This window comes from Cetorhinus maximus, chromosome 8 (assembly GCF_964194155.1).
Source record: "Cetorhinus maximus chromosome 8, sCetMax3.hap1.1, whole genome shotgun sequence".
NCBI lineage: Eukaryota > Metazoa > Chordata > Chondrichthyes > Lamniformes > Cetorhinidae > Cetorhinus > Cetorhinus maximus.
The window spans coordinates 13,901,285-13,915,967 of NC_135886.1; the positions used below are offsets into that span (position 1 = coordinate 13,901,285).

Below are 14,683 nucleotides of genomic sequence, written 5' to 3' on the forward strand. Positions count from 1 at the left end.
TGCCATACTTGAGGAACGGTGTGAAGGCATTGGAGCAAGTACAGAGGAGATTCACAAGAATGGCTCCAGGGATGACGAAAGGTAGCCATAAGAATAGTTCGGAGAGTATGGGACTGTTTTCCTTGGGGAGAAAAGGCGACAGAGAGGAGACGTGTTAGAGGTATTCAAGATTCTGAGGGGTATGGACAGGGGAAATAATGAGAAACTGTTCACACTCAAGAGAACATCAAGAGCTGGAGGGCACAGATTCAAAATAATGGGTAAAAAGGGTAGAAGTGATGTGAGGAAAAATTTTTTTCACCCAGAGGGTGGTTGGAGTCTGGAACAAACTTCCTGAAAGGGCGGTGGAGATAGGTTCGATCGAGGTATTCAAAAAGAAATTGGGCTGCTATCTGAAAAGAGAGAATGTGCAAAGTTACGGGGATAAGGCAGGGGAGTGGAACTAGGCAGAATACTCTTTCAGAGAGCCAGTGCAGGCTCGATGGGCCGAATGGCCTCCTTCTGCACTGTAGAGATACTGTGAGGGTATACTTGAAGCAGTGCAGCAAAGGTTCACTAGATTGGACTGTGGGCTGAGAGGGCTGTCCTAGAGGCTGAATAAATTGGGCCTATACTCTCTGGAGTTTAGAAAAATGAGAAATCTGAGAATGAGAAATGAAGATTCTGAAAGAGTAGATAGAGGTTAGACTCAGACGTTTACAGCACAGAAGGTGGCCATTCGGCTCATCGTGTCCACGCCAGTCAACAAGGATCTGACCATACTAATCCCATTTCCCAGCGCTTAGCCCATAAGCCCTGAGGCTATGGCAATGCAAGTGAATATCTAAATGCTTCTTGAATGTTACAAGTTTCTGACTCAGCCACCTTTTTAGGCAGACAGTCCCAGGTTCCCATAGCCCTCTGGGTGAAAAAATTTCTCAACTTCCCTCTTAGCCTTCTACCTCTTACCTTAAATCTTTGTCCCCTGGTTATTGACCCCTCTACTAATGAAAAACGTGCCTTCCTATCCACCCTATGCCCCTCAATCTTATATGCCTCTATCAGGTCCTCTCTCTCAACCTTTGCTGCTCCAAGGAAAACAACCCTGGCCTTTCCAATCTTTCCTCATGGCTCAGACCCTCCAGTCCAGGCAGCATCCAGGTAAATCTCCTCTGCACCCTCTCCAGTGCAATCCCATCCTTCCTATAATGTGGTAACCAGAACTGCACGCAGTACCCCAGTTGTAGCCTAACCAGTGTTTTATGCAGTTCCAGCATAACCTCCCTCCTCTTGTATTCTATGCCTTGGCTAATAACAGCAAGTATCCCATATGCCTTCTTAACTACCTTATCTACCTGCTCTGCTATCTTCAGGGATCTGTGGATGCACACCAAGGTCCCTCTAATCTTCAATACTTTCCAGGGTCCTACCATTCATAGTGTAATATCTCTTACCTTGTTAACCCTCCCCAAATGCATTATCTCACACTTTTCCAGGTTGAATTCCATTTGCCACTGCTCTGCCCACCTGACCAGCCCATTGATATCCTCCTGCAGTTTATGGCTATCCTCCTCACTACTTACTACCCTATCAATTTTCGTGTCATCCGTGAACTTCTTGATCATGGCCCCTACACTTAAGTTCAACTCATTTATGTACACCACAAACAGCAAGGGCCTCAGCACCGAGCCCTGCGGAACCCCCACTGGAAACGGACTCCCAGTCACAGAAGCATCCCTCTATCATCACTCCCTACTTCTTGTCTCCCAGCCAATTTTGGGTCCAACGTGTTACTTTGCCTTGGATCCCAAGGGCTCTTACTTTCTTGACCAGTCTGCCATGAGGGACCTTATCAAAAGCCTTGCTGAAGTCCATCTAGACCATTTCAAATGCATTATTCCCATCAACACTCCTGGTTACCTCCTCAAAAAATTCGATCAAATTTGTCAAACACGATCTTCCCTTAACAAATCCATGCTGACTATCCCTGATTAATCCGTGTCTCTCCAAGTGCAGATATATTCTCTCCCTCAGAATTCTTTCTAGTAACTTCCCCACCACAGAGGTAAGACTGACTGGTCTGTAATTTCCTGGTCTTTCCCTTCCTCCCTTTTTTAATAATGGGACAACGTTAGCAGTTCTCCAATCCTCTGGCACCTCACCTGTGGCCAGAGAGGGTTTGAAAATTACTGCCAGGGCCCCTGATATTTCTTCCCTTGCCTCCCTCAACAGCCTGGAATACATCTCATCGGGGCCTGCGGATTTATCCACTTTTAAGGCCACTAAACTCTCTCTCTCTATGTTAAGTTCCCCCCTGCACTTTTTATACTCCTCCAGGGACTCTGCCGTATTGAGCCCTCGGTATCTGCCATTACCTTCTCTTATTTTCTTAATCTTAACCTTTATGTCCCTTGACCTCCAGGGTTCTCTGGACATGGTATCCCCCCCCCACCCCTTGGTCTTTAAGGAAACATATTTGCCTCTACTCTCACTATTTCCTCCTTGAATGCCTCCCACAGCTCTGACAGTTCTATCTGCAAGTGTCTGCTCCCAGTCCACTTGGGCCAAATTGTATCTCATCTTAGTAAAATTAGCCTTTCCCCAGTTTAGAACTTTTATTCCCAGCCCAAACTTATCCTTTTCCATAACTATCCTAATTCTGTGTTATGGTCACTATCTCCAAAATGCTCCCCTACTGCCCCTACAGGGCAGCAAAACAGCCCTGATCAAGAACCCAAATGACACAGCCTGTGATTGTGATCGGGTGTATTGTCCCCCCTCGATCTTTTCACAGCTTTTAATAAGATCAATTACACTGTCCTCCTCCTTGCATTTCCAGCTTAGTCAGTGCGAATATCCTCACCTTGTCTATCTGATCATAGCCAGAATATCATCAGCAATGTTGTCTCTTTCCAATGCATAAGTCCCCAAGATCCAACCTTGCCCACTCTCCTCCACAATTCCAAAATGCTGGCCCTCGGCACCATATCTTCAGCTTCCACACGTAGATAGATGCCATCCATCAACATTCACCTGAGCAGAGGGATTCTGACAGTGTAGAGCTCACTTAATACTGCACTGAAGTGTCAGGCTGGGTTATGCGCTCAGATGTTTAGAATGAGGCTTGAACACACGACAGAGGGCAAGCAGGTAAATTCATCCTACCAAAGCAATTAAACTAGAAATCAGAAACAGGGGTGCTGGGAATGCACAAAGTCAATCAGAATTTGAAAGGACACGTTTACATTTCAGGTGGGGGCCCATTTAAGAGCTCTGGTAAAGGGCCCATCCAAATACATTCTAATCCTTTACAGCTTGGTGATGGGATTGTTTAGCACTTGTTGCACTGAGTCATTAACGATAGTTGCTGCACATTAAGCACTCATTTCATCCAGTATTTACTGCACTGCAAACCTGATTAATACACAAATGACATACTGGCAATTATGCTGCAGCCCTGAACCCAACTGTTAAATATCATGTATGCCTGACAGCTGTTGTTTATATCAGTGATAAATGAAAGTATGCTGCATTAGACACCTACAGAACTAGGACAACCCAGTAAATTTTTTCTAGTGTCCATTATGGTAGGTAGTTTATCGCTATTTTTAGATGACCAAAGTACTCAGTACTGTTGTGGAATTACACAGGTAAAGTTATGTGTAGCACAAATGAAGTGAAGTCAAGTGAATACTTTGCAGTTGATTATCAAGCCATGAAGTGGCCGTTTATATGGAATTCTGACACCACCTCATCTCCATTCTGCTCACTGTAAATGGCTACAGGAGAAAAATGCCTACAAATTTTAATCTTAGTTTCAAAGCTACAAGGACATACAAAAAGCCTTTCAAAAGGTTTTGATTAAAATTCAAATGTCTTAGTATCTAGTTTACTTATTCACATGATAAAGAATGGAAATGCAAGATTCTGTTATTGAGCTAAGGCATGACTTTTATTTACTCTTAGGGTTGTCAAATCAAACTCAAACTTGACTCAAGACTATAGACAGACATAAGATAAAAAAAGTATAAATGAAAATGCTTCGAGCAGAATGAAAAATCTCCATCTGCTCACAGCACAGGCTTATATTCTTGTCAGGTCTGCCCAGTGGTACAACTCCATCCTGAGTCAGGAGGTCATGGGTTCAAGTTCCACTCCAGGTACTTGACCACATGATCTATGTTGACACTTCAGAAGTGTATTGAGGGAGCACTGCACATCTTTCCACAGAGAACCTGCTTTTAAAGATGTTACACTACTATTTGAGATGACCTAGGGAGTTCTCCTGGTATCCTAGTCCTCACACATTCCTCAGCCAACATATTACAACCCATTTAATTGATTATTTTGTTGCTCGTGGGTCATTGCTGAGCGCAAAAATGGTTACCACGTTTGCCTACAGATCAGAGACTTAATTTCACATGGTAATTCATTGGCTAGGAAGTGTTTTGGAATGTCCCTATGATGCTATGCTCTGGAATGCACAGTCTGTGGGGGTGCCTGGAGCAGATTCAATAATAACTTTAAAGGAGGAATTAGGTATACACTTGGGAAGGAAAATATTTTTTATTATTCATTCACAGGATGTGGGCTTCACTGGCTGGGCCAGCATTTATTGCCAATCCCTAGTTTCCCTTGAGAAGGTGATGGTGAGCTGCCTTCTTGAACCGCTGCAGTCCATGTGGTGTAGGTACACCCACAGTGCTGTTAGGAAGGGAGTTCCAGGATTTTTGACTCAGCGACAGTGAAGGAACGGCGATATATTTCCAAGTCAGGATGGTGAGTGACTTGGAGGGGAACTTCCAGGTGGTGGTGTTCCCATCTATCTGCTGCCCTTGTCCTTCTAGGTGGTAGTGGAGGGCTAGTTGGAAAAGCAGGGGTGTGAAACTACTTTAATAACTCTTTCAAGGAGCCAGCAGAGGCACGAAGGGCTGAATAGCCTCCCCTGGGCAGCATGATCCTATTAAAGGTGCTTATAAATGGAACCTCTCTGTCTCCCTTTTTATTTTTTTTTCAATTCTCAATTTTGCTTCGTTGCATAATCCTATTTTTCTTTTATTTTCACTGCTTCTTCTCACTCTTCACTGGAGATCTCAACTGCCCCCCTCCTTAGGGCCACAATGTACAGAATACAGTTTGACATTTCCTAACTGCAGTCAAGGCCAATAGAATGGAGGAGCTGGATTTCCTTAGATACAGTCTCTCCCACACAGCTGTCCAGGACATACCAACTGCAACACTGCTCAGAATAAAATATCAGCAGTTACATACCGTGGTGGGAAAGGATCTCATTTCAGAAGTTTTTCTTAAAAGACGAACATCTGAAATGCTTAATCTTTTCAATTCAATTTTAAATCAGGCTTTCATCATCAACCTCACAAGGAAGGATTTAAAGCAACTCAAGATGGAAGAAATCCAACAAAAAAATTCAGCCCAAGGGAAAACAAGTGACTCAAATCGCAGAAAAATATTTACAGGACTCTGCTTCAAAAGCTGCACTACATTTGTTACCCACTCCCATCGAGTCATGTAAAGGGCCTCAATCTGAGCCAACATCCTATCACCATTAAGGCCCTCTGATATCATCACCCATGGCAATGTATTCATATTATCTCCTTTCCTTAGTTTATATTTAGCCCATCACAAACTGTTCCTCTGAGCAGTGCGAGTAAGTTTCAGCCTGTCAACATCCATCAATGTCAATTCCTCACCTCTCAGCACAGCTTTACCGGTCTGTTAAACCCATTGCTTCTGTGGTCACTGAACTACTTTAGCTTCTGGTCTGGTAATTTTAAAATTCTCATCCTTGTTTTCCAAATTCTCTATAGTCTCATCTCCCCCTCCAGGGCCTCTTTGCTCCATCAATGGCAGCTGTGTCTTCAGCTGCCTGGGCCTTAACCTTTGGAATTCCCTTCCTAAGCCTCTCCACCTCTCTCTCTCATGTGAGAAAACACAGCAGCTAATTTACACACAGCAAGGCTGCAACAAGCAGCAATGAGATAAGTGACCAGCGATTCAGTGCAGAGACACTATGGGGCATATATACAAAAATCTTTGAAAGCAGCAGTACAAGCTGAGGCTGTTAAAAGGTAGATGATATTTGGCTTTATTAATAGAGGCATAGACCAGAAAAGGGAGTTATATAAAACCTTTACAAATCAGTGGTTAGGCCTCATCTACAGTAGGAGGTTCAATTCTGGGCACCACACTTTAGGAAGAATGTCAAGGTTTTAGAGAGAATGCAGAAGAAATTTACTAAAATGATATCAAGGAAGAGGGGGTTAAGAGCAGTTTTAATTGCAGTGTTCAAAATCTCACATCCACAAACACAGCGTGTTGATCTGAATGAACTGCCTGAAAATTCTTTTACCAGGCTATGGAGGACTAGTAGTAATGTGGGACTAAATGATTAGCTCTACCACTGGACTGAACAATCTCCTTTAGTATGATTGTTTTAGTGACCTTAGTTGAGGGATAATTATTGGCCAGGATAGCCAGAACTGCCCTGATATTTTTCAAAACGCAGCAGTACTGTGGGATCTTTCACATCCACCTAAGATTGCAAACGGGGCCCAAGTTTAACATTCAACTGAAAGATGGCACCTTCGACAGTTCATTCCCTTTGTACTGCACCCAAGTGCCAGCCTAGCAGCAAGTCTCAATAGTAAGACCTGCCATGCTATGGCTGTTAATGGCGGATGCAAATTCCAGCATGCAAAATATCATCAGTTGAAAACACAGCTAACCAAAGCTGATGTACAGACTCCAGAAGACAGAATTGAGCAAAAAGGATGAAAATTAAAAAAAACACTTCAGGAAATGTTATGGCACAGTGACAATAAGATAAAGAGCTGACTGTTCAATGGCTGTTCAGAAGAATGAAGGATGATCTCATGAAAGAGTTTAGGTTCAGAGCTTTGATCAGCCCTCATCTGGAGCACTACTATTGAAATTTTCAAGACAGATTGAGTATCAAGAGATCTGTAGCAAAAATGGGCAAATAGAGCAGAGGGACACATCTGCTCTGATCTAACTGAAAAATAGAATACACTCCAGGGGCTGAGCGGTTGACCTCTTTCTATGTTCTACTGACGTTATATAGAGGACGACGACACAGGTCATAATCAAAGCTGCTAAAAGTAACCAAAGATTTACCAACTGAAGGAGGAAGAAGCCATGCATCAAAAGGTACAGCTAGTTGCACATTTAGTAATACCTGCATATGTGCCTGGCCTCATTTAATAACGTTTCTAGCGACATGAGGAATAAAGCACCTGCCTGAAAAAAATTCTCACTTTGAATAAAATGCCAGGCTGCATCACTGAAAGCAGAATCTCATTTCTGTGACAAAGACCAGCAATACTGCATAGAGATCTGGTGCAGGTTAAACTGGATTGTCGCTAATAAATTCTGGGTTATTTTTATAAAGGTGGTTTGAAAGGCAATGTTATAATTCTGTCTCTGCAGCAGACAGGGAGATGTGGGTGTGACCAGTCAGATCACTTCAGTAGTAGAGTTGTAATACTTGAATCTTTTTGTTTTGGGCATTTATTAATCTTTTAGACAGTTATTGCTTTTTAAAAAAAATTCTTTTAAATCAAATAAATCCTTCAGAAGATAAAGAAATAATCTCTTCAGCAGTAGCTAAAATTGAAAAACTGCCTTAGAACAGCATCAGTCTGAGGGAATAATTTACGATGTACAATTGATTATGGATTAGGAGTTGCTGATAATTAGTATTATTCTGACAACCTGAAAGGAAAGCAGAGTAATGGAACGATCCCAAATCATAAAAGCAGTCAAGATCTTACAGGCTATTTCATCTGAAAATGGATAATTACCAATATATCAAGTACTGCATGAAGAGTCATCTCAGATCATATTTTCAGACACAAAATATCCTTTTATTACAGATCTTTAGATGCACTTACACTCAAGATTTTATGTATCGAAAATTGGCTCAATTTATATAACTTTACATCTCAGATTGAAATATAACCCATTATGGACACTTATTGATAGATTGTTGAGTTAAGACTCAGATGAACTGAAGATGGATTTAATTTGGTACAATTAAATATTACTATTGAAAAGTGGAGATACTTTGGATATTGGAAATCTGAAATAAAACAGAAAATGCTGGAAATACTCAGCAGTAGCAAGCAAATGTCCCACTGTATTTTCCACAGCCACACTGGAGAGTGTTTCGAATGAGGAAGCCTGCCATTGCCACTTCCTTCCAGTGATTTATTTGAGCTGTGCACCATCCCTTAATGGCGAGTGAAGGTGCACTGGTATGCGGGAGCAAAACGCATGTGCTGACTCGTACACTGGCTGTGTGCTGGTTACCTCAAGATACAGTCACATCTGCTATCAACCAATCATGGTTGAGTTGACATTGGGTAAAGTACTGTTTCAAAAAGGCAGAGGACCCCTTTGCATGATGCATTACCTAGTATTTTGCTGATCAAACAGTTGGCCACATATATAAAATGTAAGTGTAACACTTCGCTCCGATTAGATCACGCTTTTAAGGTTATCGTTTTGTCAGTAATAAATGACGTGAATATCGAACCAATTAATGTCTCTAGTTGTACGAGTTTGTTTAAAGGATAAGGCAGGAATTTTCAAACAAATGTAAGCTGTTTTCCTTTTATGACAACCATATACTGCCAAGATTTTGCCCTGAATCAGGAACAGCGTCACCTGAGGACACAGTCAGACAGCTGAGTTACAGCCTCTATGTGAGACTTTCAGCAAATATTTATAACCACTCGCTTACTCAGTCTCTTTGGCTTTCTTCCAGCTTCCTCGTTTATTCAGCAGTACTAATTCAGGAGCAGCTCCTACAAAGGAACCCATTAGGTTAAACTCTAAAATGAACACAAATGCTTTATTGAATCTTCTGAAAAGCCACTACTGTATTAGAACAAGCCATTAGTGTTTCTGACAAAAGGGCAGTGTGCATGGGAGTTCAAATTTCTTGCAACTTCTGTCATAACAGAACTCTGCAATAAGGCATTGAGTTTTCCTTCTGTGCCATTTTCACTTCAAGGTCAGTTAAATAGATAAAGTTACTTATGGGTTACAGTGATTGTTTACTACTGGTACCCCATCATTTTTAAAATCTACAGGCAACACATTTTAATATTGGAGTGTCAGCTGTGGCTGGCTGTGCACTGTGGATCAGTTGATAACACTCATTTCTGTGAAAAAACAGGCAGGCTAATTTAGCTAAAGAACTGGTGATGTGATGTCTGCAATCCTTGTTTTTGTTTTGGGAGTTAGAGCTAGTTTAAAATCATTGTGAGCCCAGGAAGGTTGTAAAACCCATTTACATCATGAGATCAGAGAAGAAGTTGTAAACGAGGGACAATTAATCTAAAGGTCGGTTTGAGGACAGCACAGAGCAGACCATACCATTATGGAGATCGTAGAGTTTAGAGGAATTTTCCAGTTTCAATTTATCGGGGTGTTTTTGCCGAGATTTGGTTGCAGTTTGGAACTTGTGTGACTTGTAGCTCACAGACAAGATAGCCCAAGTAAATGACAGTTAGATAGACCTGCACTGTAAGCAGCATAAAAAACTAACTTCATCACCCACCATTTGGTATGTAGGTGAGGCTTAATCTCAGTTTGAATTTTGTGAGGGAACAGAAGCTAGAAGATTGCCTAGTTTGAAACTAATGGAAGAATCTACAGTGGTTTCCCCACACAGTCTTGTGGCAAAGAACAAAATTAGTTTGGAAGTATTCGGAAAGTAACCAGAACAAGGGACTGAGGCATCCACAGTCAAGAGGTAGTAAATGAGAGCTTCACTCTGAGAATAGCTGGAACTAAGGAGAATTTTTGCAGGGGTCTGTGGCATACTTATGGGTGGTCACTACAGAAGTAAATAGCTTTAAGATTGATGTGCCGTTTAAGAGAATTCTTGTGTTTCATTCTATTGGTTAAAATTTGGCATCTGGATTTATTTTTAAATGTTAAGTGTCCCTAGCCAGATCATAACACAGGGCACTGCCCGGTGAGATAGCAGAGGCCTGTAAGTGTTGAGATAGGGCAAAAGGATTCATTCAGTTTAAGACACATTAAAAGCCAGGAAACTGTAGATGGAATCCAATGGTATTTTCTGGACCTGTACATTCCTAGTAATATACACTTAAAAATACAATTAGGTGATAAAAATAACTGGGAGCAAGGGAGGAGTGTGTGGATTAATCTTGGGCCAGAGCTTCTGAGGGATGGTGGGGTTGGGGTTGGTACACCGCCCCGGAAATAGGTGGGTATGTGCCCTTGTGTTCTAGTTAGTGGTGGATTTCTGCCCTTTACAAGACTTTGGCTGATTACTATTACCATCTCGCCTTGCATTCATTGAACTGCACACCCACTCCACCAAAACCCTGTAGCCCCCAGCATTTTGCCTCAAACTAGGTACCTTGTACAACTTGGAGTCAACCTCCCCTCTTTCTGTCTTGTGATAGCTATTAGAATGCTACAGCAAACTGTGGGCCTCCCAAGGTTAACACTCAGGTGATGTTGGCCTCTACATTACCTCATCGCTTGCCAAAAATACCTGTTGTGGAGTTGGCAAGGGCTACAGATTCGATAAACTATATTCAGCTTTGAAAGGCGGATTCAATCCACAGTTCCGAAAGGTTCAAGGGGTAATTCCCCCTCAGAAACGTTTTGATGCATATCTGGTGCATTTGAGTTTTGGGATGTTTGCATTATCTGAAGCTCATCTGTGACCAAGACAAGTATTGGGGTTCCCATCTCTGCAGCAGACACCAAGCATTTGGAGTGTGTACTAGCTGTGTGCTTTCCATTCCGCAGGGTATTGGCTGACATTCCTCGCTGACCGTTTGAGACAGAGGAATGCAGATTAGAGGGGAGCAAGTTAAAGTCTGTCTGAGGAGGTTAGAGAGAGGAGTGTTGAAATTTGTAATTGACAAAATGGGTTTTTTAAAATTACTTGTTGGTGAAAAGATATTTCTATAACCTTGTTTTAACACGCGGTCATGTTCTAGATTCCCAAGTATCAGTTCCTAAGACTTTTTAATTTCACTTATCTTTTTATAAATAGCAAAAAAGGCAGAAAGCATGAATTCTTACCTGAGCACGAAAGTTCGAGATGGTCGTAGTTTCTATATCCTTCTTCCCCAATATTTCCATTTTTACTGGAGTGTTGGGGAAGTTAAAAGCAAAGTAATCTAAAAAGTCTGGCAGGTAAGCTGCAGCTCCATGTACGATGGCCATTACATAGTGTGCCGCACTCTTCTCATTTTCACTGAAAGTCAAAGCAAGAAATTCTTCAGCAAACCTCTCCATCTCCATAGGAGACAAGAAAGAGAGTTCATCCATGTACGCGTGGAGCACTGGCGCACCACCATTTGGTTGATGCTCCACGTGAATGAAGTGAGCGAATTTAGAGGAACCTGTCCGCAAGAGTCCCTTCCGTACACAGTGGTCTCTGTGTGACAAGTATGGTAACTGTGCGCCTGAAGGGATGGTACAATGGCTCATTTTTAGATCCAGCCTGCCAAGCTGTTCAATATGTTCAACGGAGGCTTTGTTGATTACACTTGACTCATCAGAAGAACCGTGCCCCAAAGCGTCCAGGTCAATGTGAGTGATCCCTGCACATGTCGTCTGCACTTCTTTGTTGTACATTTTTAGCCTCCTTGGTCGCTCACCTTCCCGATGTTTCTTTTTCTTCTTTTTCTTTGTTTTTTTGCCCAAGTATTCATCCGGTCTCCGGCTTTTCCCATTTTCATCGGAACCACCTGTGATGGGGAACAAATTCCAATATTGCAATAAATCTATACTGTACAACTCAGCCAAACTCAATACCTCATGTCTTCCTCAAGGTTATGAAAAGGCAGGATCAGTAACAACATAGGAATGACCTCATTATGTTAACATGCCCTGTGAAATTAGTCCACCTTATATGGTGTTATCTAACCTATTATGATGCAACATAAACAATGAACAATTTTACTGCAAAGGATTAAGTTTTAAAAAATCATCCCATTAAGTTGGGAATACTCAGTTGTTCAATATTCTTTAAACTTTTTTTTTACATAGCAGGAATGCTTACTATGATGAAAGCACATTTTGCTTAAGGTTAAATTTATTAACCTAGGTTGATATTTCTGACTGACCTAAGGTACGAAAAACACATACAATCTGCAAATTAAAAACTGTTAACCTATAAGCTTCAGCTAGCCTATATTGAATTTGTATGAAGCATTGAGCCAAACAATTTATGTATTGAGTCTTGTTACACATTTAATTTGGGTTAAATGCCTGTTCAGTTTAACAGAGAATTTTAGATATTTAAATCAAGGAATACTATACACTGAGTAGACACAGGTCTGTACAAGCTTCCTTCAGTGGTGCATACTGCCAGCATTGTAGACTTCAAAAATTGGAATCAAGCTTCAAAAGATTGGAGTGTATTTGGCTGCCTGAAGCTCTCATGAGACGTGAATTGGCGTAATATTGACTTGATATTCAGGACTGCAGTCTACAGATTAACCCAAGAGGAGATATTTCAACATTACTCTACAGCACACTGCGCAAAACAAAGGCAGGCCATTTGGCCCATCATAATTGGACTTCTTGTGACCGGTATGCTACTAGATTGACTTCATACTTTAATATTTTATAGATGCTGTTGATTTCTACTCTCCAGAATCTATTAAGACCTTTAGATCTTTCCTAGCTTCATTTGTAATTATTTCAACATCCATGAAGTACTTATATCATCTGTTCTATGTGCATTTTCCACATTAAATTTCATTTGTCACTATTCAATAAATGACACATGTTGCTTACACCGTTTCATATTTCATAAGCCACCACCTCAGAAGCAACTACCCCCCCAGCTCACTGCCAAACCCGTGAAGTATTATAGCTGAGTGAGCTTCCTGAAGAACTGTAAAAACGTACTGTGCTTGCAAATCATTTGAATTATTTTGTATTAAGTAGTAATGTAAAATGGCTCATCACATCTACGTGATTAGCAAAGGGATTTATCGAGAGTTTAGTTCCCACGTGCAGGGCATGGGATTGGAGAAACCTTGGAAATTTGTATATTAATCTCAAATTACACCACTACAAAGTGCAATCACATATCCACTTGTGGTGGGCTGAAGGGGGGGAAAAAGAGAAGAGAAAATGGAAGACAACCATGTCATCCTCTGCCTTGTATTACTCAGTATTTCAAAAGAATATCATTTCATTCAAATAGATCTTTCATCACATGTAATTTAATGTCAACAGCACTGTAGTCCAATTTCCAGTAAGCATTATTGCTTTAACTGGGGACTGAAGTATTGCAAGCCCCTCAAGCTCAGTTTATATCAATATTACCCACAGTGCCTGTCACGAGTAGGCAACAAGAACAATTTGACATAAAAACAGAAAATGCTGGAAAAACTCAGCAAGTTAAACAGCACCTATGGGGAGAAAAACAGAATTAATGTTTCGAGTCCGATGGCTCTTCTTCAGACGGATTCGGACATTCGGACTCAAAACATTAATTCTGTTTTTCTCTCCACAGGTGCTTTTTTGACCTACTGGATTTTTCCAGCATTTTCTGTTTTTGTTTCAGATTTCCAGCATCCACAGTATTTTGCTTTTATCTATGGGATCAGGTGTCATGCTAGCTTTATATCCTTCCTATTTCACTCTTCTGAAGTCAGTGAGGAGTAACAATGAGCAGGATGGAAAGCTGATGTTCTATTCTTCCTGCTCACCGAGTTAAGTTAAAATTATCCCTGTTACCTCCAGTGTCTACTCTTAAACAACTATGCCAGTACAGTGCAAGACACACAGAGGTGAACATCCTACATTGCTTTTCTAACAAGACACCCCTGTGTTGCTGACTATCCAGAGCAACTCAATTTAAAGGCCTGAGGTTTGCAGTCATGTCAAGGATACAGGGGTAGAATAGCGTAGTAAGAAAATAAAATGCTGGGAATACTCAGGTCAGGCAGCATTTGTGGTGAGTAAAACACAATTAATGTTTCAATCTTTCATCAGAATTCTATTTACGTAACTCTCTCTCTCTGCGTGACCTGAGCATTACTAGCATTTTCTGTTTTTATTTCAGATTCCCAGCAACGACAGTATTTTACCTGAGTACAGTAGCGTATTGATCAAAGTACTGGACGAGCAATCCAGACGCTGAGTGTTCAAATGCCACCATGGCTAGTTTTTGAACTGAACTCAAAAGTCTGGTATTTCATGAGCTGGCACCAGGAAAAATGTGATTTTTCCCCTAAACTTCAACTGATTCGCTAATGTCATAGAGGAAAGTGCGCTACCACTCCTCCCCGAGTTGGCCTATACATGGCGTGGTTGACTGAATCAAAAACTCACCTTGGCACTCAAAATGTATTACTGTACATTCTTAAATATGTTGCAGTACCTTCACTGGAAGGAGACCACAATTATTGTGCAACCAGCTAACATAGGCAATCTCCTTGATAAGTATGGACATAGCAATTTATAATGATAACGGCAGACAGAAAGAACGCGTAGAGACAAGATTTCTGATATATAGATTTGCTCACACCTTCAATTCAGAATTTACCAGGTCGGCAAGTTTCTATATTTAAGCAGATATATAGCAGGCATATCAAATCAATCAACTTTAAGACCAAGCAAGGATATTTCAATGTTTAAATTTCAATGTTTA

At 41.2% G+C, this 14,683-nt stretch overlaps 1 protein-coding gene across 1 annotated transcript in view; it reads right to left on the reverse strand.

The window, feature by feature from the left end:
• The window catches only part of LOC144683448 (lysine-specific demethylase 9-like), a 68,577-nt gene that overhangs the window by 37,846 nt on the left and 16,048 nt on the right, over nt 1–14,683 (reverse strand). The window contains exon 2 of the mRNA XM_078546474.1: nt 11,092–11,762. Coding sequence (XP_078402600.1) covers nt 11,092–11,762 — 671 coding nt within the window. The remainder of the gene's footprint in view (nt 1–11,091; nt 11,763–14,683) is intronic.